Source organism: Castor canadensis, chromosome 12 (assembly GCF_047511655.1).
Source record: "Castor canadensis chromosome 12, mCasCan1.hap1v2, whole genome shotgun sequence".
Taxonomy (NCBI): domain Eukaryota; kingdom Metazoa; phylum Chordata; class Mammalia; order Rodentia; family Castoridae; genus Castor; species Castor canadensis.
This window is the reverse complement of record NC_133397.1, coordinates 37,792,359-37,814,428: the sequence shown is the minus strand read 5'-3', so window position 1 is coordinate 37,814,428 and position 22,070 is coordinate 37,792,359. Positions and strand designations below refer to the sequence as shown.

Sequence of the window (22,070 nt, the reverse complement as noted above, 5' to 3'; positions counted from 1 at the left end):
TTTTGCTCTCTTCCTCTTCTCCACTTTATATCATTTAGCATAATGTTGAGCCCAAAGTAAATGTGGCTTTACCGAAATGCATGCAAAATTTAGCTTGTCTATTCAACCTTTCTAATCCACCAGCAAGAAAAACATCTCTGATCAAACACAATTTTGGCAGAGAAATGTCCACAAAGTTTCAGAGAATAAACATAAGAGAGACCAGTTAGCGAAAATATTGAAAAATTTGGCTTTCATAGTGGTCTGTTCCCAGTCAAGGTCTGATGAGTGTGAAAAACTTTGGAGCCATTCATGGATCTGGGCACTGGCAAATGACCCATGTGGATGAGAAGCCTGATTTTACACAACCTGTGCCCAAAACCCTTCAAAATTCAAAGTGCAGTGGTAGAAATTTCCACTCTCACAGCATGCCAAATTTTGGCACTTCTCCCTTGACATTCTTTATTTTCCATTATCAGAAAGGGCAGAATTTCTTCTGAAAAAGAGAAGAAAAAGAAGATACACAGAACATCAGTTTTAAGTGTTATTTTTGTTCTTGAAAAGGATTCTCATAGTCTTTAAAAGAAAGCCTTTTTTTCCTTCAGAGATTTATTTTGATAGAATTAGCTGTGCCTTGTCAGGGAGAACAAAATTTTTGTGAGCTTACCATACCAGTAAATGCCAAATTATATGCTGTAAGTTTCTTGTGTTATTATATCAGGGTCCAGTCAAAGAGAGAAAGGAGCTTGAATCCAGAACTATTAGCATTTGGAGACAAAAGAGACCCCTCACTGTGGCTGCTCATCAGGGGATTGTTTTCCCCAGTCCTATAAGCTCCATCATTCAGGAGGAACAGCTTGGACTCCCCTCCAAACCTCTCTTCTGGAGACCAGGGAATTTCACATAGGATGAGTTTACTCAGCACCAGGACATTGGCCCAGTACCCACCCTCCCACCCCCACAAAAAGTAAAATTTTACTGAAAGTATTAAGACAGCACCCAAGTGTCTTGATCCCAAAGATGTAGCACAGAATAATGGAAAGAATTTAAATTTAAAACCACAAACACCAGGGTGTGAATCCCAGTTATATCGCTATCTCTCTCTGCTAATTTGAATAAATTATCTAACCTCTCTGAGCCTCAGTTACCTCATTTGTAAAGAGGATATAAAATATTTACACTGAGGAGTCATTAAATATTATGTATGTTAAACATCAAATGTACTGGCTCACACATAGTTAAAGTTAGATAAACGGTATGCTGTCATTATACATGAAAATTGGGACATCTGAGAGATACATGTGAGACATCATGGGAAGGCTACACTGAGTAGGAGGCTACCAACAGCTAGCAGGTAACCACAGACTTTTATTCTAAGTGTGATAGAAAAGTCATAACAAGTCTTGACCAGGGGGGAAAATGATTAGATTTATGTTTTTAAAATATGACTGGTTTCTGCATGAGAAATAGCTGCAACTGCCATGAAGAAGAATGAAATGTTATCATTTGCTAGTAAATGGATGGAACCGGAGAACATCATTCTGAGTGAGGTTAGCCTGGCCCAAAAGACCAAAAATCGTATGTTCTCCCTCATATGTGAACATTAGATCAAGGGCAAACACAACAAGGGGACTGGACTTTGAGCACATGATAAAAGCGCGAGCACACAAGGGAGGTGTGAGGATAGGTAAGACACCTAAAAAATTAGCTAGCATTTGTTGCCCTCAATGCAGAGAAACTAAAGCAGATACTTTAAAAGCAACTGAGGCCAATAGGAAAAGGGACCAGGAACTAGAGAAAAGGTTAGATCAAAAAGAATTAATCTAGAAGGTAACACACATGCACAGGAAATCAATGTGAGTCAACTCCCTGTATAGCTATCCTTATCTCAACTAGCAAAAACCCTTGTTCCTTCCTATTATTGCTTATACTCTATTTTCAACAAAATTAGAGATAAGGGCAAAATAGTTTCTGCTGGGTATTGAGGAGGTGGGGGGGAGAGGGAGGGGGCGGAGTGGGTGGTAAGGGAGGGAGTGGGGGCAGGGGGGAGAAATGACCCAAGCATTGTATGCACATATGAATAATAAAAAAATAAAAAAGAAATAAACTTCCATTTTCTATTAAAAAAAAAGAAGAAAAGAAATAGCTGCAACTGAGCAATTAAGAGACTTTTCCAGTGTCCAAGTGAGAACTGACAGTGATGGGAGGTGATGATGGGCACGGTGAGAAGTGTTTTAGCTGTGCAATGTCTTCATGATGGTGTTGAGAGATTGAATGCATTGTGTGTGAGAGCAGGGAGGAAAAAAGTGACTTTCAGGCTTTTGCTTGGAGCAACTGGGAGAGCGAAAGAGTCATGAATGAGACAGGGAAGACTCTGGGGGAAGTGGTTGGGTCAGAGAGCAGAGAACAAAGAGCTCTGCTTTGGACATGTGAAGTTTAAGATCTATATAAACCATTCAGGTGGGGACTGGGGACCATAGGGGAGAAATGAGGTAGAAAATGTGATGTAGAAAGCCACAAGACTAGAGGAAATTGGCAAAGTCTTCCTTAAGTTTAGAGAGAGAAGGAACTCAAGGATTGAGGCCTAGGGAACTGCAATATTTAGATGTTGGAAAAAGTAGGAAATCTAGTGAAATAGTCTTAGGAGGTATATTGACCAATGGATCTGAAGGCTATTGGTAAGTAGAATGGTGGGGATAAATATCTGATTAGAGTATAGAGTATGTTCAAGAGTGAATGAAAACTCTTTTCAGGAATTTCATTGTTAAGGGGGTGGGAGGAGTTACTAGAAGAAGTAGACTCCACAGAGCTTTTTTGTTTTTGCTTTTTAAAGATAGAAATTACATGACAATGAATGTTGATAAGGTTTATTTAGCAGAGGGGGAATTTAACCTAATATGCAGGAGAAAGAAGAGAGAATTTCAGGAACACAGTAAGTTCTTGAGTGGCAAGAGAAGGAGGTGAGATCTGAATATAAATGGAAGGGTTGACCCTAAACACAATGGATAAGAGGAAAGAAATTCAAGTTTATGAGCACAGATACAAGGAGCTGGTAGAATAATTGTCTTATATATTCTAGAACAGGGCCTAGGCTTGGGCATATCACTGGAAAGCACCCTATATTGGGGAGGAGGGCATTCTGTTGGTGTGAGATTTCACAGCACAGTACAGGGAAAGATGGCTTTATTTTTCTTCTGGTTCCTTTCCCATTGATCCTGTCTGTAGTCTCTGTGGCTTCTCTACCCAGACTCCAGCATGGACACTGCATGCTAATGAGACAATACTTGTTCTAATTTCAGGCACATGTTTTGGAATAATTAATCTGGCACTTTCCCAACACCTATGCACATTGGTTTTTCTGATGATTAAATAAAAGGCCAAGCCTCTTAACAATCACCCTAATATTAGCTCTTCTGTTTGGTTTGGCTTCATGTCATATTAACACATGAAGGTGGGAAGCCCAGAAGGAGTTGAAAGAACAGCTCCTCCTCCTCCTGTATTTCCTACCCCTATCCTCCAACCATAGTTTAGTCAGCAGGAGGTTCAGCTTCCAAGAAAAGGAAGGATAGGATATCCTGATGAATCCTACCCTTCACATCCTTTTTTATAATTTGCATTTATTTATTTATTTAATTTGTGGTGCTGGAGATGGAACCCAGGCTTTGAGCATGCTGGGCAAGCATACATCCCCAGTCCCCTCACACCCATTTCAAGTGTCACCTGGACTCTACTGAGCCACTTCCAACCATTCACATGTTTTGTTTTTGTTTGCTTTATGGCAATCTTGTATCCTCCTTCTAGTGTATATTTCTCCTTAATATGATCAACACCAACTTAAACTCCCCATGCTATATTACTCAAACCCTAAAAATAAAATAAAAGAATAAAAGTATTTCCTTTCTAGTCAGTTTTTTTTTTTTTTAAACACCAGGTTTCGCTTAGCTCAAATTTGAAAATGCTAAACAAAAGCCCCACCTTTTCAACAAGCTTCAGGGCTTCCTTAAGGATGATTTTGAAGATGAAAGGAAAAGAAGATGGTCAGCAATCAGTTTCTGTGATGTCCTGCCTGCACCGCAGAACTTCTTGAATTCACACGGGGCACCAGAGGCACTGAGATGGCAGAGATTGTTGTGGCAGAAGCAACTGGAAAATGTCCAGAGACTGAAACACAGACAGATTAACGTCACCCTGGTGGACACTAATGACTTGTACTTTGAAATGCCAGAGGCTCATACTGCCAGTTAAGACAAGGAAAAAACACATTTTTAGTCTCCAAAGACCTTAGATCTTTCCAGAATCCACAGGCCAGTGCAGCCCTGTGAATTTCTGCAGCAGGGCTGGACAGAGCTCCTGAGTGCCAGGAGGGAAATTATTGCCAGAGTTGCTATGGGCAGTGTAGTCAGTAAGGCTGAATAAAACAATCACTGAAAACCTCCCAGGGATTATGTTAGAAATGACTCAGTTTATAATTCAATGGAATCAAGCCTTCAGCATTTCCAAATACCAGGCTAATTTTAGCAGGACCAGGTAAACTGCTCTTTGCTCTGAACACTCAGAAGATCAACAAATGGGTTTCCAAACAAGCTTTATGACTTATCATCAACCAATAATTAGAATGTTATTTCAGTCATTGGTATCTGGATAAAGTAATTTTATCCCAGCATGTGCATTTCTAGAAAGCAAACAATGTCAAACAAGAAAGAGCTTTCGAGAAGCTTTCTCAAAAGAAAAATCAAGAACTGCTCTCCTCTGCAGGAAGGGACCAATCCCTCACCAATTTGATTACCAAAATAAATGTGGAATTTAAGTAATGCAGATCAACAAAAGGATATCTGCTTGACTGAGGGGTCTATTTAAACATCTAAAATTGCAAAAGGTTAGGAACTGATCAAATGTAATGTACATCCCATGATTTCAGTCCTAAATGAATCTAAAACTCATAAGAAACAGGTTTCTAAAGCTGAGTTAGTTCTACCGAGTAACAGGGTACTGCTACAGGTGCCACAAGCCAGGGGAGACAAAGTTGGACCCATGAGATAACATGCCTTGTAATCCTAGCACTCTAAGGCTCAGGCAGGAGGATCGCGGGTTCTAGGAGTCAGCCTGGACTATAAAGTGAGACCCTGTCTCTGAAAAACAAAACCCAAACAAAACCTGGACCTGAGTTCTCTGTAAGTCCTGACTAACATAATTGAGAAGGCAATGCTAACAGAATGGAAAGGGAAATAATGAAATGCTAAATTGTGTGATATTGATATTACATTGAGTTATAAGCCTTTTGGAAACAGCACTCACTAACTCTCCAGAGGGAGACAACCCAAAGACATACATGCATGATATTTGAGGTAATTTGCATTCTTCCCATTTAGGCCCAGATGTGGCTCATCTTGATCTAATAGCCTATGGCTAAATTACAAATTTACCTACCCCAACATGCTCAATGCATAGTATGAAAGGAACCCAGATAACCACAATATAAATTTATATTTAGGAATGAAAAAGGGAGAAAATAACCAACAGTAGTCACTGTCAGACCAGAGCATATACCATTTCCTGCTGGATAGCAGTTATAAAGACTCCTTTTAGTGGGGTGATTTTCTTGGTCTGCAATCTGGCTTTAACATTTCTACATTGATGTAAGGATGTTCTTGTCATTTACCTTCCATGAATATATCTGAAATCAGTATTGGAAAGAATTATTTTTTTCAAGTTTTTATTTAAAATTTATTGTAATGGGGTCCATGCAAAAGGAGGGAGTGGATGGTGGGAAACACGCAGGGGACACAGGAACATGGTGACATGGCTAGAGCCACAGTTTCTGTCATGGGGAAGAGGTATGAAAAGGAAAGACTAGGGCTGGAGCTAGAGTGGAAGAGGGAAAGGGGACACACTGTGGCTGCATTCCTCCGCCCCCAGGAAGCAACTCTAGTCCTGGGTTCCCCTCCTTTACCCTAGATGCCTAAGATTCCATCTCTTTTTCTACCTCTGGCCCTCAGTGGTTTCTTCTTTTTCTCCCCTTCCTTGACTTTTTTCCCCTGACAGAGTCTCAAGTAGGATGATGTTTAGGGTCTAGCCCCAACAACCCTATCTTATTGAAGGTACAACTGATGCAGCCCCTGCTTCTGCCCCTTCCCAAATTTCTTTGCATGATTCCCCTTCTTCCTCTCCTTCCTCTCCCTGGATGGGCGATGAGGGGAGACCAGCAACAAAAAGAAAGCACCAACTCCACAGGGAGGGCTAGCACACAGTAGAAGGAGGGGGCTGGAAGGAAAGAAAGACCATCAAAGGAAAAGGTTTCACAAATCCCTGGGAGGGAAGGGCAGGGGGTTGCAGAGAGGAGAGGTGCAAGAGCACTGGCTGCTTTCATCCTCTGCCACCCCTGCCCACTGTCCAGGGGACTTTAACACAACCGAAGGGACAGGTGTGTGTAGTAGGGTCAGCGCTGACAGGGAGAAGAGAGGAGCAAGAGAAACATTGTCAAAACCTAGAGAATTCCCCTAAGAACACATTTCTTCCTCCTTGGAAGGAATTCTTATTCATGTGTTTAGAGGGCCCCAAGATTACTAGGCTTTGAACAATCACGAGTCCCTATTTATGGGGGTTATAGCATATATAACACATTTTCCTTAAAACTTAAGTTACATGACTATCTGATTCTGAGGGTTATAGCAGGTAACCCTGTCCTTGCAATTTCTATCCATTGGTCTTGAGAGTTTTAATTTAATTTCACCTTCCTAGGGAAGTGACACAATAGACCAGTATGGTAGAGGTTATGGTTTACCTCCCAGATATCTCCTTTCAGGACTGTGGTTCTCATTTCCTTAGCTGGGAGTGTTGGAAGCTAATAGCTCTCTCTCTCTCTCTCACTCGCTCGCTCTCTTTCTTTCTCTCATTTTATTTATTTATTTTTGTGATACTGGGGTTTGAACTCAGGGCCTGCTTGGTAGGCAGGTATTTATCACTTGAGCCAAGCCCCCAGTCCTTTTTTGCTTTACGTATTTTTCAAATAGATACTTATGTCCAGGCTGGCCTTGAAGCAATCCCCCTATTTCTGCTTCCCATGTAGAAGGGATGACTACATTGGTTGAGATGGGGTCTTGAGAACTTTTTGCCCAGGCTGACTTTGAACCTCATTCCTCCTGACCTCTGCCTTCTAAGTAGTTGGGATTACAGGTGTGAGACTCTGTGCCTGGCTTTGGCTTGTGTTCTTCCTTGGGAATTGCCTTCAGCTTCAGCTGGCCAAAGGCCAGACTTCTTCCCCAAGGAGGGAAGGTTATGAAGGCCCAGGTGCCTTAGCTGAAGGCAGGGTAACTTTTAAGGGTCTTCTCACATCCAAAGCACTCTGTAGGTCCTCAGGCCTGCCTTGCAAATGAATCAAAATTTGACTTCTCCCTCTGCTCAGTCATGCTTCCCTCACCCTTCACAGACACTGTTTCCTACAGCACTCTCCAACACATCTGCGCTCAAAGCTGAGACTCTCAAGCTGTGTCCCTGGGAAGCCAACCTATGAACTGGTGATATGATTTACTCAGGTAAATCATAGAGGATGGTGCTTGACAGAGGGGAATTAGTTCTTTTATTAGAAAAGGAATACAGAAAAGGAGGGGTTTGGGAGCAACCTGAATCCTAAGGCTTCTATTTTCTTCTGTTTTCTCTTGGATCCCTATTATATCATCTTGTGACATCCACTTCTTCAATTTTGTTCACACCAGCTCAACGACAAGACAGAGAATTCAGCCTTGGCAATTCTCCAAGGTATACATTATCTGACTGTCAGAGGTCTGAAATGGAGGGCAACTGCAGAGAGGACTAACCCACAAAGTGGAATGCCATTCTCCTTCTGCTTTCAGATGACTCAGCATGGAGTGAAATTTGTTCCTTTCTTCCAGAATGCTAGTGGAACCCAAAAGTAAGTAATAAAAAAATAAATAAAACCTGGGAATGTAGCTCAGTGACAGAGCATGTGCTTTGCATGTCCAAGGCCCTGGGTTAGATCCTCAGCACTGCAAAACAAACAAACTAAATGAACAATAGGACTGGTGGTGTGGCTCAAGTGGTAGAGTGCTGGCCTAGCAAGCATGAGGCCTTGAGTTCAAACCACAGTGCTGCCAAAACCAAACCAAAACAAAAAAACAAAAGATAAACAAATAATATAGTGTATATATACACATATGTTATTTTATTTATTTAATCATTTTTTACATTTAGTCACATGTGTATACATTGTTTGGGCCATCTCCCCCCAACCCCACCCCCCACCCCTACCCAACATACTTTAATGTCCTGACAATTTTTTTTTCTAAAACATTCTCTAAAACTCTGGCCTTGGTAAGCTATTTCTTCATACCAAGTTCTACATTAGTCAAAATTCTTTCTGATGCAAATGACAGAAACCCTACTCAAGTTGAGTGACTAAGCCAACAGGAATTTTAGTAACACATTTTACTGGAGAATTCAAGAATGGAATTCAGGTACCTCTGGATACAGAGAATAAAAGTAGGTCATCAGAATGTTTCTCTGTCTCTCTCTCTCCCCACACTTCCCCCTTTCCCTCCCTCCCTTTCCCTGCATCCTTCTGCATGTTGATCTGATTAAATCCTATTGGAAACAGACTCTTTACATGGTAGAGAAGAGGCTACCTGCAGGCAGGTTTTCACATCCTTTAAGCTCCACAAACATTAAAACACCTTCCCTACTAGTTCCTTTAAGGAAAGTCTTTGATTAGGCCAGATTGGGCCTCATTTCCAGGATTATTACAAAATCACTTTGATCAGGGCCTAGTCAAGTGCCCATCTCTGGGTTTAGGGGTCAGAATCTATTCTTCTAATAAGACAGTCAAGGGTAATAGTCTTATCAGTACCTTAAAACAGTGCAATGGAAAATGCCATGATGTACCCCAAAACAGCAATTTAAAAAAAGAATACAAAGGAAAGAAAAAAAAAATTCTTGCCCCAAAACTCCTTGTCTAAAACAACTACAACAAAAAGAAAAAAATAGTGCAATGGAAAATTCTTTTTTTGGCGGGGGACAATGGTGGGAATGGAACCCAGAGCTTCTTACATGTTAGCAAGTGCTCTATCACTAAGCTACATTCCCCAGCCCTTCACATATTCTTTACAAAGACTAAAAATATTTTAGTCTTCTGTCTCCCAATTAAACTGAAATTATCAGAAGGCAATGTACATAATAGTATCTAAGAAAGCCGGTCACGGTGGCTCACGCCTGCAATCCTAGCTACTCAGGAGGCAGAGATCAGGAGGCTCGAGGTTCAGAGCCAGTCCAGGAGAGTTTGAGAGACCCTATCTGGAAAAACCGTTCACAAAAATAGGGGTGGTGGAGTGGCTCAAGGTGAAAGCCCTGAGTTCAAGCCCAGTACTGTAAAAAAAAAAAAAAAGTGTCTAAGGGAAATTATTGTTCAACCCTTAGAGTCACAAGCTAAAACAGAAATTCTACATTGTATATGCTCAGGGAAAATTAAACCACTTTCTAGTTCTTTAAAAACAAAACAAATAAAAAAAGCAATTTAACCAGGAGATTTAAGAAACTCATGTCACAGTTTTGCAGTTAATGATGACTGTTCAATTAAGACTTTCTAAAGTTTATTTTCAGCTACTATAAGGATTATAATCATTTCTGTCTGGAATGAACTCGGTTGCATAGTACATTGAAATGCCAATCATGTTTGACTAGCATTCTACATTGATTTATCTAGACACTCTCTGCCCCATGGGAAACACTTAAACTTTCCAGTCTTCACACATGGTATAACACTGGGAAAATATCAGCAACAACCAGCATGGGTTATTTTCTTATAGTAAACAACCCTGCATCTGTCTTCCTGGTTTGTGCACTTATGAAAGAATCGTGGTTTGACAGAAGTGTTGCTGAAGGGTGTAACAGTGACAAAGTGGACCTCCGCTTATAATGACACACTCTGTATGCAAACAAGGGTCTGAGCAGAATATTTTTTGAATAATTGGGAATTACATACATGAATAGATTGGGGTATGAAAATGTTGTTACAGATGGGAAAAGCCTTCGATTCATCAGATAAGTTGCCTTAAGAGAAAACACAGTCACAGCTAAACATTAGATCTGCTGCTTAAATATGTAAAGGTTTTTTGGCAATATAAACTTTTAAACTCAAGGCAATCATTTAGTTCTTTGCTGACACTATCTTGAACGGGTTTGTGTGAAAATTGCAGGAGACTACAAAAAGGCCAACAAATAGGCATGTCAGTTTTATTTTCTGATTCTCTGTGATGCTCATAAACTATTTTAAGGCCAAAAAAAAAGCTTATTTACTGAAGACAATCAAGATTATTATCTGCTGCATTGTTGAGTACTGTCTTTTCAGGTCAGAATTTTAAAGGTAAATTTTCTTTCTTTTTAAACTTTGTTCCTAGTTGGGCGCTGGTGGCTCATGCCTGCATTCCTAGCTACTTGGGAGGCAGAGATCAGGAGGATTGCAGTTTGAAGTCAGTGCAGGCAAATAGTTCGTGAGACCCTAGCTCAAAAAACAAACAAAAAAACCCATCACGAAAAGGTTTGGTGGAATGGCTCAAGTGATAAGAATGCCTGCCTAGCAAGTTGTAAGCCTTGAGTTCAAACCCTAGTGCTACCAAAACAAGAATTTTGTTCTTCAATGAAAATCTTTGTCTTGTCTTAGATGGTAAAGGTGTTTAATATTTTATGTGAAATGATTTAGAGACAATAGCACATTTTGATGTCTGAGAAGTATCTATTAGAGAAATCAACCCACCATATTGTTCCCATGAACAGGTCTGTGCTCTGAGGATTACAGCCTGGTACATTTATCTACTAGGTGGTTCTATCTTTTTTGCATTTATATCAACATGACTGAACTCAGTGCTTCTCAAACTCTAAGTCATGCTGTGTTAATGATCAGCAAAATAAGAATGCATCCATAATTCATAATTCTTTTTGATAGCACTGGGGTTTGAACTCAGGGCCTCATACTTGCTAGGCAGGCACTATACTATTTGAGCCACTTCACCAGTCCTTTCTTTGTGGTGATTTTATGGAGATCAGTCATCCTGATCTTTGCTTCTTGAGTAGTGAGGATTATAGGCACGAGCCACCGGTGCCTGGCCTAAATTGTTTTCCTTTAAGAGCTTTTTTTTTTTTGTGGTGCTGGGGATTGAATTTAGGGTCTTGTATATGTTAGGCAAGTACTCTTCCACTGAGCCACATCCCCAGTCCCTATGCAAATTAGAGTAAATGACCTCCCACATACCCATCATCTGGGTTCAAAAATTATAACAATTAAAGATGTTGTCTTATTTATTCTTCTTATGGTTTTGTGTTTTTTATTTTATTCTTTGGAGGAAGTATCATAAACACAATGCCTTACATCATGTTAATGTGTGAATATATGCCAGCGCTAACCTGTTTCTCTCTCTCTCTTACATAACCATAAAGCCATCATTACACCTTAAAAATTAGCAGTAATTCTCACAGTCTAAAATCAAATTTCCTTGAGTGTCTCAAAAATGTTCTAAGTGGTTTGTTCATATTAGGATCAATCAACATTTAAAAAAAAAATGAAATGTAAGGCTGGCACAGTGGCTCAGTGGTAGAGTACCTGCCTACAAAGTATGAGGTCCTGAGTTCAAGCCCCAGAATTTCAAAAAAGAATACAAGAAAATAGATGAGTTAATATACAAGGCCATCACATGTAGTTAAGGCAAGTTATTGTTTCATGAAATGTCCTTTTGTATGTATTTGCATCCTCTACAAAATCCATTCCTCACTATTGGTCACAGTTGCAGAAGCTTGGAAGTATTTGGAAGCGATCCTTGCTTTGATAAGTTCTGGGTAGCTCCCTCTGGGAGTTCTGTGACTGAACACAAAATCTGAAGTTTAAGGAGGCATGTGTGGGGCAAGAGGGCTCTAAATTTTTGCTCTTGTTCATTGTGCCTGGATCTTCCTTCACCACCATCTTTACTGTTTTACATCTTTGCCAGCCTCCAAGTGCTGGAATGCCATTCCTATGATGGGACCTTCTTCTGTGGTCCCACTCAGCTGGCAGTCGGTGACATTGGTGTCACTTTATTGTATTCCTCGCACTGCCTTATGTAATGGCTACCCATATAACATTTGTCTTATTCTTCCTCATAAACTAAGTGCATCAAGTGCTGAACTTCTTTGCCCTGAAATGTAGATTGCTAGTGGTGCTTTGCATACACTACCTAACTGAATACTGAATTAGGAGTTTGAGAGCCTAAGGGGAGACTGGAAAAGAACCCACATTTATGAGGTTTAGACTTGATTGTGAAAAGCAACAGTCGTAAGACAGGTTGAGGATCCCTTATCTAAAGTGCTCAGGATCAGAAGTGTGGAGTTTTTTATTTGGACTATTTGGATACACTTTACTAGTTTGGCACCCCAATCTAAAACCCCACATTCTGAAATGCTCCAAAATTTGGAACTTTTTGAGTACTGACATGACACTCAAAAAGTTCCAAATTTTGGAGCACTTCTGATTTTGGATTTTTAGATTAGGGATACTCAACCTTTAATAGCTGCAGTATTTTTCGGAGCTTCCTATTTGCCTGGCACTGTAAGCATTTTAGTTATTTTATCTAATGTTCTCCAAAAAGTTTGGAGGGAAGGGATAAATATCACCAGTTTTGCGCAAAGGAAGCCAAGGCATTCCGTAGTTATAGAGCCTAGCTTCTAAACTCTTCTTCCTAGTAAGATTCTGCTCAGGGTCTATTCCATTCGCTGAGAATAGGGATCCTAACTTTCTAACCAAAAATTGGAGTCCACCGTAGCCAGCATAAGCTAAGCAAGTTTAAATTCAGTGCCTCATACTTGCTAAGCAGGCGCTCTACCACTTGAGCCACTCCACAAGTCCCTTTTTGTGTTGGGTGTTTTCGATATAGGGTCTCATGAACTATTTGGCCTGCAGGCTTCAAACCACGGTCCTCTTGATCTTTGCTTCCAAAGTAGTTAAGAGTTACAGGCGTGAGCCCCCAGTGCCTGGTTCTCACACACTTTGTTACACACGTTGGTGTGCAAGCACTTTGTATGTTGGAACAAGTATTCATACTTCAGAACTCTACCCTCTGGGAAGGCTTCCTGATTTCTGGTGAGGCACACTATCTCATGGAAACCTGTCTCTTTCCTTCAGAGTCTTTATTTTAGCTGGGCACTGGTGACTCACACCTGTAATCCCAGCTACTCAGGAGGCAGCGATCAGGAGGATTGTGGTTCGAAGCCAACCTGGGCAAATAGTTCGTGAGATCATATGTTGAAAAAACTCAACACAAAAAAGGGCTCGTGGAGTGGCTCAAGGTGTATGCCTTGTGTTCAAACCCCAGTACTGGGAAAAAACTAAACAAAACTCAAAACCTGTATTTTAGCGTGTACATTTAGTGTGATTATTTGATTAATACCTGCCTTGCCCTCTGGAATGTAAATTCTGTATCTGGAAAGATCACTCTTGCCTTTGCCCACCATATTTTGCTCAGCATTTATTTGCTGCTTGGCAGATTGTAGGCGCTCAAAATAGGTGACTAAATCCATCAGTGAATAAGTGAATGGCAGGACAAATTTCACTTGTAGTTACTACATACTTCAAGAGGAAGCGTTGGGACTGGTGGTATAGCTCAGCGGTATAGCACTTGCCTGGCATGTCTGAGGCCCTGGGTTTCATCTCCAGCATGTTGGGGAGAAGGAACAAAATATTGGCTGCAGAGTAGGTTATCAGGGCTAGAGCATCCACTCATTCTGGGTACATATTCTTCCTAGATGTTCCCATCCATTTCTGTAGTATTCCTGTGCACTGTCCCCACCCCCAATCATACAAATCACACTAAATTTAACTTTGGAGGCCCAGAGCACAGTGCAAAGGTCCTCAACGTCTTCTCCGGCCTGCATTTTTGAGAGCTATGGCACGTTCCTGTCAGTGAGTACGGTGGGAACTTCAGTGGTTAGTTAACAAGAGCCTTCGAACGTCAGGGGTAACGAATTATCCCACACTCTGGCATAATCACAGTCGGCCGGCTCCACAGTCCTCGGGGTTCTTACTGGTTGGCCTCCCACAAGCCCCTGCACTAACCTGGGCGGAGTCGACCTCTTGCGACTCTACCAACTGTAGACGCAGGGGGGGAGTGACTGAACCTTCTGAGATGAAGGATGTTAAGACGGAAAGAAAACCCCTTAGGTAATAAATTTAAAAATATAGTTTAACCAGTTACAGAATGAGACTCTCAATGGCGTCAGAGAAATTGGCTTTTCCAGCTTTCAACCTAAATCAATCCTTGCTTCCTCCCACGTTGGGCGCGCCCAATCTTTGGTCTCTCCCGCGCCGGGTGACCCTGCCGTCATGTGCTTCGCCTGTCCTTCTGGCGGAACGCATGCCTCTGTGGGGACCGCCGAGCCATGGCAGCCCTGCTAAGACCGGCTCGCTGGCTCCTGAGTGCCGGGGCGTCCTCGCGCCTTCCGCTGTCCCTGCGTCTTCTTGCGGGTGGCCCAGCCCGGTCGCCTTCTGTTCCCAGTTTGCCGGCCGCTCGCGCCTGGCGGGCTACGAGGTGAGTGCCCAGGCCTTCGTCCTGCCAGGCTGCGGTGGGGTGGTCTGCGTTGGCCGGGGTCAGGTCCCGCTCTGTATTTCTCTGCGTTCCTCGCCGCCCTTGGACCTATTTTCCCGGTGCTAGTGGACCGCGCTCTGCGCCAGGGTTTTTTGGGTAACAGGGTTGCGCGCTTTGAGAAGGTCATGGCCACAGGCATGGTTTCCGGCTTGACTTCTGAACTCGCCACCTTGGGACTGTCCAAGTGCAGACTGCAAGTCTGCCCACTTGCAGACTGCCAGTGCAGCGGGAGTGGAGGTCTTTGAAGACTACTGCGGGGGTCGGTGGTATTCCTCTCGTAAGAATTGACCAACTTGGGTGCTGTCCCTCGTGGGATTGGGGGTGGGGTGGGGTGTGTGTAGGGTTAGGAGTTTTGTTTGAGCCAGGAATAGTTTAGAGCTAGATATATGACTTATGATCGATAAGTTTGGGATTTTGCGTGCGTTTTCTTGCATGGACTTTTCTCTCAGTATTTATGAAAGTGTCCTGTGGGTTGGGAATTGACACAGTAGGAGTAGGATCTGTTATTGAATGAATAAGTGAACTCATGCTAGGCACTGTGAAAATCTCAGTGGATGTCAAATGAGTGAGTGACTGCTCCTCATGGATTGAGGTTACAGGGAGGTAGATCTAGTATAGACTTGGGAGAAGAGGATTAGGAAGGTTGAGGATGTTAATTAGAGTAGTATTCTAATCACCAGAAAAGGGGAGATGAGTACTTGGGTTTTGGCTTGGAGAGATTACAAAGCTCATAAAGGTTATTTGGGGTCTGGCATAAAGACTAAGCGCTAATGATCTGGAATAGCGGGGAGCTGAATTTCAGGCTTCTCATCATTTTTATGTTGTTGTGGTACTGGGGCTTTTTTTTTTTTTTTTTTTTTTGAGGTAGGGTCTCATGAACTATTTGCCTGGACTGGCTTGGAACTGTGATCCTCCTGATTTCTGCCTCCTGAGTAGTTGGAATTACAGGCATGGGTCACCAGCACCCAGCCAGGCTTCTCATTTTATTTGCATTATGTCATTGAACAAATCATTGGACATCTCCAGGCCTCATGGTCTTTAGCTATAAGATTGGAGCACTGAAGCTCGGTGCCAGTGGCTCACATCTGTAATCTTAGAGCTTCTCGGGAGGCTGAGATTGGGAGGACTGAGGTTTGAAGCCAGCAGGGGCAAATAGTTTGCAAGACCTCATCTCCAAAGTAGTCAGAGCAAAATGGACTGGAGATGTGACTCAAGCAATAGAGCACCTGCTTTACAAGTGCAAAGCCCTGAGTTCAAATCCCAGTCCCACCCAAAAAAAAAAGATTGGAGCAGTGATTCTGTTGGGAGTATTACCTATATAAAGCACTGACATAGTAAGAGTGTTATTACTTATTATAACAGTGATAGCTAAGATTATATGGATCAGCCTGGAAATGTAATCTCTGCATAAAATCATATGAAGAAAACATTTTAGAGTTTCTTAACTTAGCTATAAATCTTTAGAATGTAGCCTACTTGTAACTTGGAGCCTGCCTATGTTTGTATGAGGCCTGAACAGTTAGCCTTCAGAAATCATAAAAATCATATTAAAAAAAAGCCTCTTTTTTTACAGAACTGTATCTCTGGATTTGCAGACTTTCTTTTGAGAAAGTCATACCAATTTTTCCTCTAGGCCAGAGAATGGTCAATGTTATCTTTCATCTTCACTGTTGCAGTTGTGGAAGGCTGAATAGAGTGAACAGGGTATTAGTCTGAGTCATCATCAGAACTGGATTTCATTTCCTTGCTGCATAATCTCTTACCGGTCCTGTCTAAACCTCAGTTTCATTATCTATAAAGTAGAGGTAACCAGGCCTTTCCCTTGGTCTTTATAAAGCTGGTTTCTTGTCATTCAGGACTCAAATGTCTCTTCAGAGAATCCTTACCTCAACATATCTAAAAAATAAAAAATGACATTACTTATTTAAGTTTTATTCACATTTCTCTTGCCTGATATTATTAACTTATTCTGTTTCCTTAGTGGAAAGTAAGCTGTTTCAGAGCAGAATTTTGTCTTGTTCACTTGTGTGTGCTCAGATCATAGCAGGCAATAAAGAAGTATTTGTTCTCTTTTTATACAAAATCTTCTCTCCTACAACCTGTGAGCATGCCCAGATTTTTCCTACCTGAAAAACAAAACCTTTCCCAGGACTCTATATTTAATGTGGAAACTTCCTGGTCATTTCCCTGTCTATACTCCCCAGTCTTCTTTGTTTCCTCGCTTTTCATTCATTCTTCCCATTGCAGTCATACTCCTGGTAGAGGATATCATTGTCTTTTGTATTAACTTTTTTGCATATTTTTAAAATTTAAAATTTCTCAAGTCAGGTGACTTGAGAAACAATTACAAAATACAGGAGGTGAAACGGTAAACTAAAATTCACCTTTAATTCTGTTACTCAGAAAGAGAGCTGTTGATATACTATATATCCTTACTAGTCATTTATGTTTCTGTGAATTTTAAGTTTTGCAAAGGAAAAATCTGAGCATTATCCAATCCACTTTTTAGGCCTTAACCTCTGACATATTATTCTCACCTCTGACTCTTTTCCCATTGAAAATAAGGCTCCTGATTCTCTTCTTAGGATTTTCTCACTTACTTTGTTACATTTTTTTCCTCTATGATCATGTATTAAATGTTCATGTCCTTGGGGATTTTGTCCTTGGTCCTTTTATATTTTCTCACTTTTTTTTTCTTTTTGGGGGTGACCTCTTTCATTTTCAGGACTTTATCCCCTACTTGTCTTTCTGATGACAGTGTTATTTCTCCTGAATGTCGACTGTCTAGTAGATGCCTCTGCCCGGTTGAACTATAAGTATTTCAAACTCAACACATCTCAAGTTGGACTCAAATTTTCTCCCAAATTTGTTGTTCCTGTGTTCTGTGTTGTGAATGTTGCTGTTTCTATCTGTTTCCCAGAAATAACCTAGACATCTTTATGCTTAATTTTTCATTCCTGTCTCACTGTCCCCCTTTATTGATTGATTGCACAAATGATTAAATCCTATGACATCTACTTCATCTGGAATGGATCGTCCTTTCCTCCAGCCCTTGTATCATTCCCTAGTGTTCCTGGTACCCGGATCTTGTCATTTTCTTATTTACAGTTAAGCACTGTGGTGGCTTCACTGTTTCTAGGTCCAGACACTAGCATAGATATTTTGGAAGCTGGAGATACCTCCTAGCCTCACCTCTCAGTTTCTTTCTATGGCATCCTGTGTTCTCGCCATAACAGATTACTATGATGACTTCTATGACAGGGATTCTCAAACTGTAATTCCCTGGGAATCTTGTTAAAATGTAGATTCTGATTTTGTAGGTGTGGTGAGGGGATGATGAGATTCTACATGTCTAATAAGCCTCCAGGTAATACAAGTGCTGCTGTCTGTGAATTGGGAAGGCTCTGATGAGTGCATCTCTTTGCCTTTGAATGTAATGTTCGCTCTAGGGATACATCTCTTTCCCCTTTTTGAGACTGCTGCTTCTATTTGACTGCTCTTTTCTGTGAATCCTCTTAGATCCTGTATCAATAAAACCCATTAATCCAATATATTACATGTGTAATCAACATTCCAGACCTGGCTGTCAGGAATTTTGTCTTACTCTTTTTTCCTCCCTGATGTCTAACTTTGTGGCATGTAGTAGGTGTCAAATGTTTGCTGAATAAATCAATGACTATCTTAGTTATTGACAAAGGAATATTATGAGATACAAAGATTAAGGGATTCTTAAGCCACTCATGTACTGCAGTATGATTCTGCAAATTTACCTTGATCTTGAGGAATGTCCTGTTTGAGAAGTACCAATGAGAATTATTGAATGAAATTATTAGCATTTGTTAATCTGTTTTCAAAAGTGAAGCACCAAAGTGTGTTCTTTGGTCTTGCTCTTCATTTTCCCCATTTTAGTACTTTTCTCTTTTTTCTCACGCCATTCTTTCTGAGGAGGGTGAGGGGGGCTTCCTTACATTTTTCTCACACTTCTGGATCAGAAGCTGCTTATATATTTCTTGTGAGAGATTTTAGAATAATACTTGTGTGCTTCATAAGATTTGAGGTAAATCTGTTTGGGAATGGATCTAGACTGATGATTGACCAAAGGTACAAATCACATATTCCTATAATAGAAGGGTATGACATATAAAGTTGGAAAAAAGAAAACTTCCTTGTTTACCTCTCATTTTAGAAAAATCTTCTCAACTGAGTCCTTTGGGCTTGCAAGGACTGTTAAGATTCTGTGACTCTGCCTGTGTGTGTTTAAGTTTATGAGTTATAGAAGACTGTGTAAGGCACATTCATACCTACTATATGTTGCTGTCCATAAAACCATGGTATAATAGTGGTATTTTAGAGAGTGGAGCTGTCACAATAGTTTCTTGGTAGGGGGCCATTGAGTTTTAGAGGACACATGGCAATGGATATTCAAAGTGTTCCAAGAGCAGCAAAGCTCATGAAAACAATTGGACAGAGGCTGTCCTTTTATCCTTGGAGCATGGCAAAAGCCAGTTGATTCCTTGAATCTACTAAGGTTGCTTAGAATTTTGATTGTTTGATGGTTGGAACACATGAGAGGATTTTGAGAAATACAAATCTTCAGAAAGTTTGTGTAGGCTATAGAAGAGATAGTGATTGGGAATGGACAGTTAGGAATGGTGTTACTACTGCGTATTAGTCGTCGTAGGGCCTCAACTAGTGATGTAGAACTGAAAAGATCCTTTCCTTCTTAAGAGGGAGAACTGGAGATTACAAGGATATTAGCAGAATTAGGAAGCATAGGTTTGGGAGATAAGGGTAAGCAATGGTACATTTAGTATAGATCTTTAACATTTTCTAAATGTGCTCCTATGTATGCACCATACCATACATCTCATCTTTTGTAGATTGATACCACAAATTGGGAAACTAAAACTTAGTAAAGTAATTTAGCCAGGATCTCAAGTTGGAATTCAATTGCAGATGCTATGATTCCTAGTATTGAAGTGTTTTAAAATGTTGTGTTTTAAATGCTGAAGGGATTACTTTTGGATATAAAAACATTTCTTAAAAGGCAATACATGATATAAATTTAGGAATTAAAGGCTATCACAAGTAGCCCATGATAAGATCTCAGAATGTACAATCTGGATAAGATCTATAGATCCTAAAAAATATCTTGCTTCATATCACATGATAGGTCCAAACCTGGTTGACTCTCCAGCCTTTCTGTCATAAAAGAGACAGAGGAAACATCCCTTTGTGCTGGTAGAGCCCTATATAGAGGGTACGTATGGCTATGATAAGTAGGAGGAGTTGGTATTTTTGGCCCAGAGACCGTTCTCAAGTGTAGGCTGCTAGTGGTTTTTCTTGTCTAAAATTCTGTAACTTGCCATAAAGCATAAAACTGGAGAAACTTGAATTTGGCAAGACTTTTTGGAGAATTAAGATCTTATTCTAACATTTCAGAGAGAACGTTCATTGTGACTTAGCTTTACAAAAGATATTTTAAAAAGATAAAAAATTTATTGAGCACCTTCCATGATAAGAGCAATTATTTATTGAGCACTGCTTTGTTGTGAGTCTTTTTTTGTTGTTTTCCTACCCCTCCGTGTAATCTTCACAAGATAACCTTTTTTTTTTTTTTTTGGTAGAACTGGGGATCAAACCCAGGGCCTCACTCATACTAGGCAATGACTCCACCACTATCCCTCCAGACCTAAGATAGATATTTTTATTCAAATGAAGAATCGCATGCTTAGAAAGAACTGTTACCTTTCCCAGAGTCATAGGGCTATTAAATAGTTTGAACAGGCCTTTTAAAATAAGTCTTGTGATTTCTAATTCATTTTAAAAAAGAAGAAAAAGCCTTAGTCAATATGTAGTTAATATTTATCTTTTATGCATACTTTCTCAGTGTTGCCCAAACTCTAGGCATTTTCTCCAAAAATCTGAGTACTTCCCAAATTATTATTTAATATTTTTCTTTACATTGGTTCTAGGTTTAAGTTGACATTTTTATAATGTAATTTATCTTGAGCAAAAATGTTAGTAAAATAAAGATTTTGATGTAGGTTTTTTTTTAAGTAAATAAACCTACTGAAATGGGAAACCTTTGTCTAAATGTTGTCTGAAATCATCTTGCCTAGCTCTCTATTTGAGAAGCACTGCATCATCTTAGTTGATCTTCACAAATAATATTTTTGTGGAATAAATTCTGTTATTCCCTAAATTTCAGGCTTAGGGAGTATCTTGTGCTACTATAATAAAATGCCTGAGAATGGGTAATATATAATGAACAGAATGTTATTTCTCACAGTTTTGGAAGCCTAGAAGGGCTGTCTTCTGGTGAGAACCTTCTTTTTTGCATCATCCCAGGGTGGGAAGCAGAAGAGCAAGTAAATCTGCAAACTTTTTTTTACACTAAGAAAAGTCTAATGCAAACCATTTTTTAAAAGGCATTAAACCCACATTTGAAAGACCTCTTAAAGGCCCCTCTTCTTCTTCATACTATTGGAAATGGCAATTAAATTCCAGCATTGGTTTTGGTGGGGACAGCACTCATTCAAACCACAGTGGAGAAAGTAGCAGGAATCTGGCCAAAGTCACATGTCTTGTAAATGGCAGAGCTTGAACTTCCAGTGTGTGGGACTCAAGCCTTTGCTCTTAAAGCTCAGTGCACTTCCACCATGCCACGGAGCCTCCTGTTTGTAAGATTTTGCTTATCAAGCGTTCGTAATAGTGATGCAAAGGGTTAAGTAAGCCTCTAGGGCATTTTACCTAAAATTTTCTTTGTTATATGGGATAAGAATTAACAAACTGTATTGGTGAGGCTTGTTGCCTGAAATTTGTGGTTAAGTCAGGTGGGGACCTTGGTAATCTGTGGGTTTTTTCCTCTCTCTACTGTCCACTGTGGTGTAAGCTTCAGTAGCTTCCTTCCTAAATGGAATCTGTTTTAATCTCACTGACTTCACCCAGCAGCTAAATAGTTCTCTTCAAAACAGTAGATCATGCCACAACTCCTGTTTATAAACTTCTTATAGAATCAGATACAATTCTGTCCTTGGAACAAAATCTGTACCTACAATAAAATTTCAACTGCTTACCTTCAAAAATCCATGCTCTGACCCAGTCTTTTCCTTCCAGCCTCATCTCAATTCCACCTGTTTCTCACTCATTTGGCCTATTGACTGCTCTGCCCCTGTCTGGAATACTCACACCCTGCTATCTGAATGGCTGGTTCCTTTCTACTTTTATCTAAAGTAGAACCTTGCTGTTACTCTTTAATTATGTTCCCTGCTTAATTTTCTTCATAATACTTACCAAAGTTTGTCAGTTTGCTCACTAGCTCGAGTAACATTGCCTTGTACATAAGAAAGTTGGTCAATAAATACTTTTGAATTAATAAATGAAAGAATTTCTGTTCATTTTGATAAACGTAAGAAACAACTATAGGATCTTAAAGAGGAATTGAAATGAAGAAAGATGGTTTTGAGGATGATT

At 40.4% G+C, this 22,070-nt stretch overlaps 1 protein-coding gene across 1 annotated transcript in view; it reads left to right on the top strand.

Annotated features, from left to right (window-relative positions):
* The first annotated feature begins 14,330 nt into the window (after nt 1-14,330).
* Lrpprc (leucine rich pentatricopeptide repeat containing) overlaps nt 14,331-22,070 on the top strand; it is a 99,123-nt gene continuing 91,383 nt past the window's right edge. Inside the window, exon 1 of the mRNA XM_020185683.2 lies at nt 14,331-14,537. Within this exon, the coding sequence (XP_020041272.1) occupies nt 14,389-14,537 (149 nt within the window). The 5' untranslated portion in view covers nt 14,331-14,388. The remainder of the gene's footprint in view (nt 14,538-22,070) is intronic.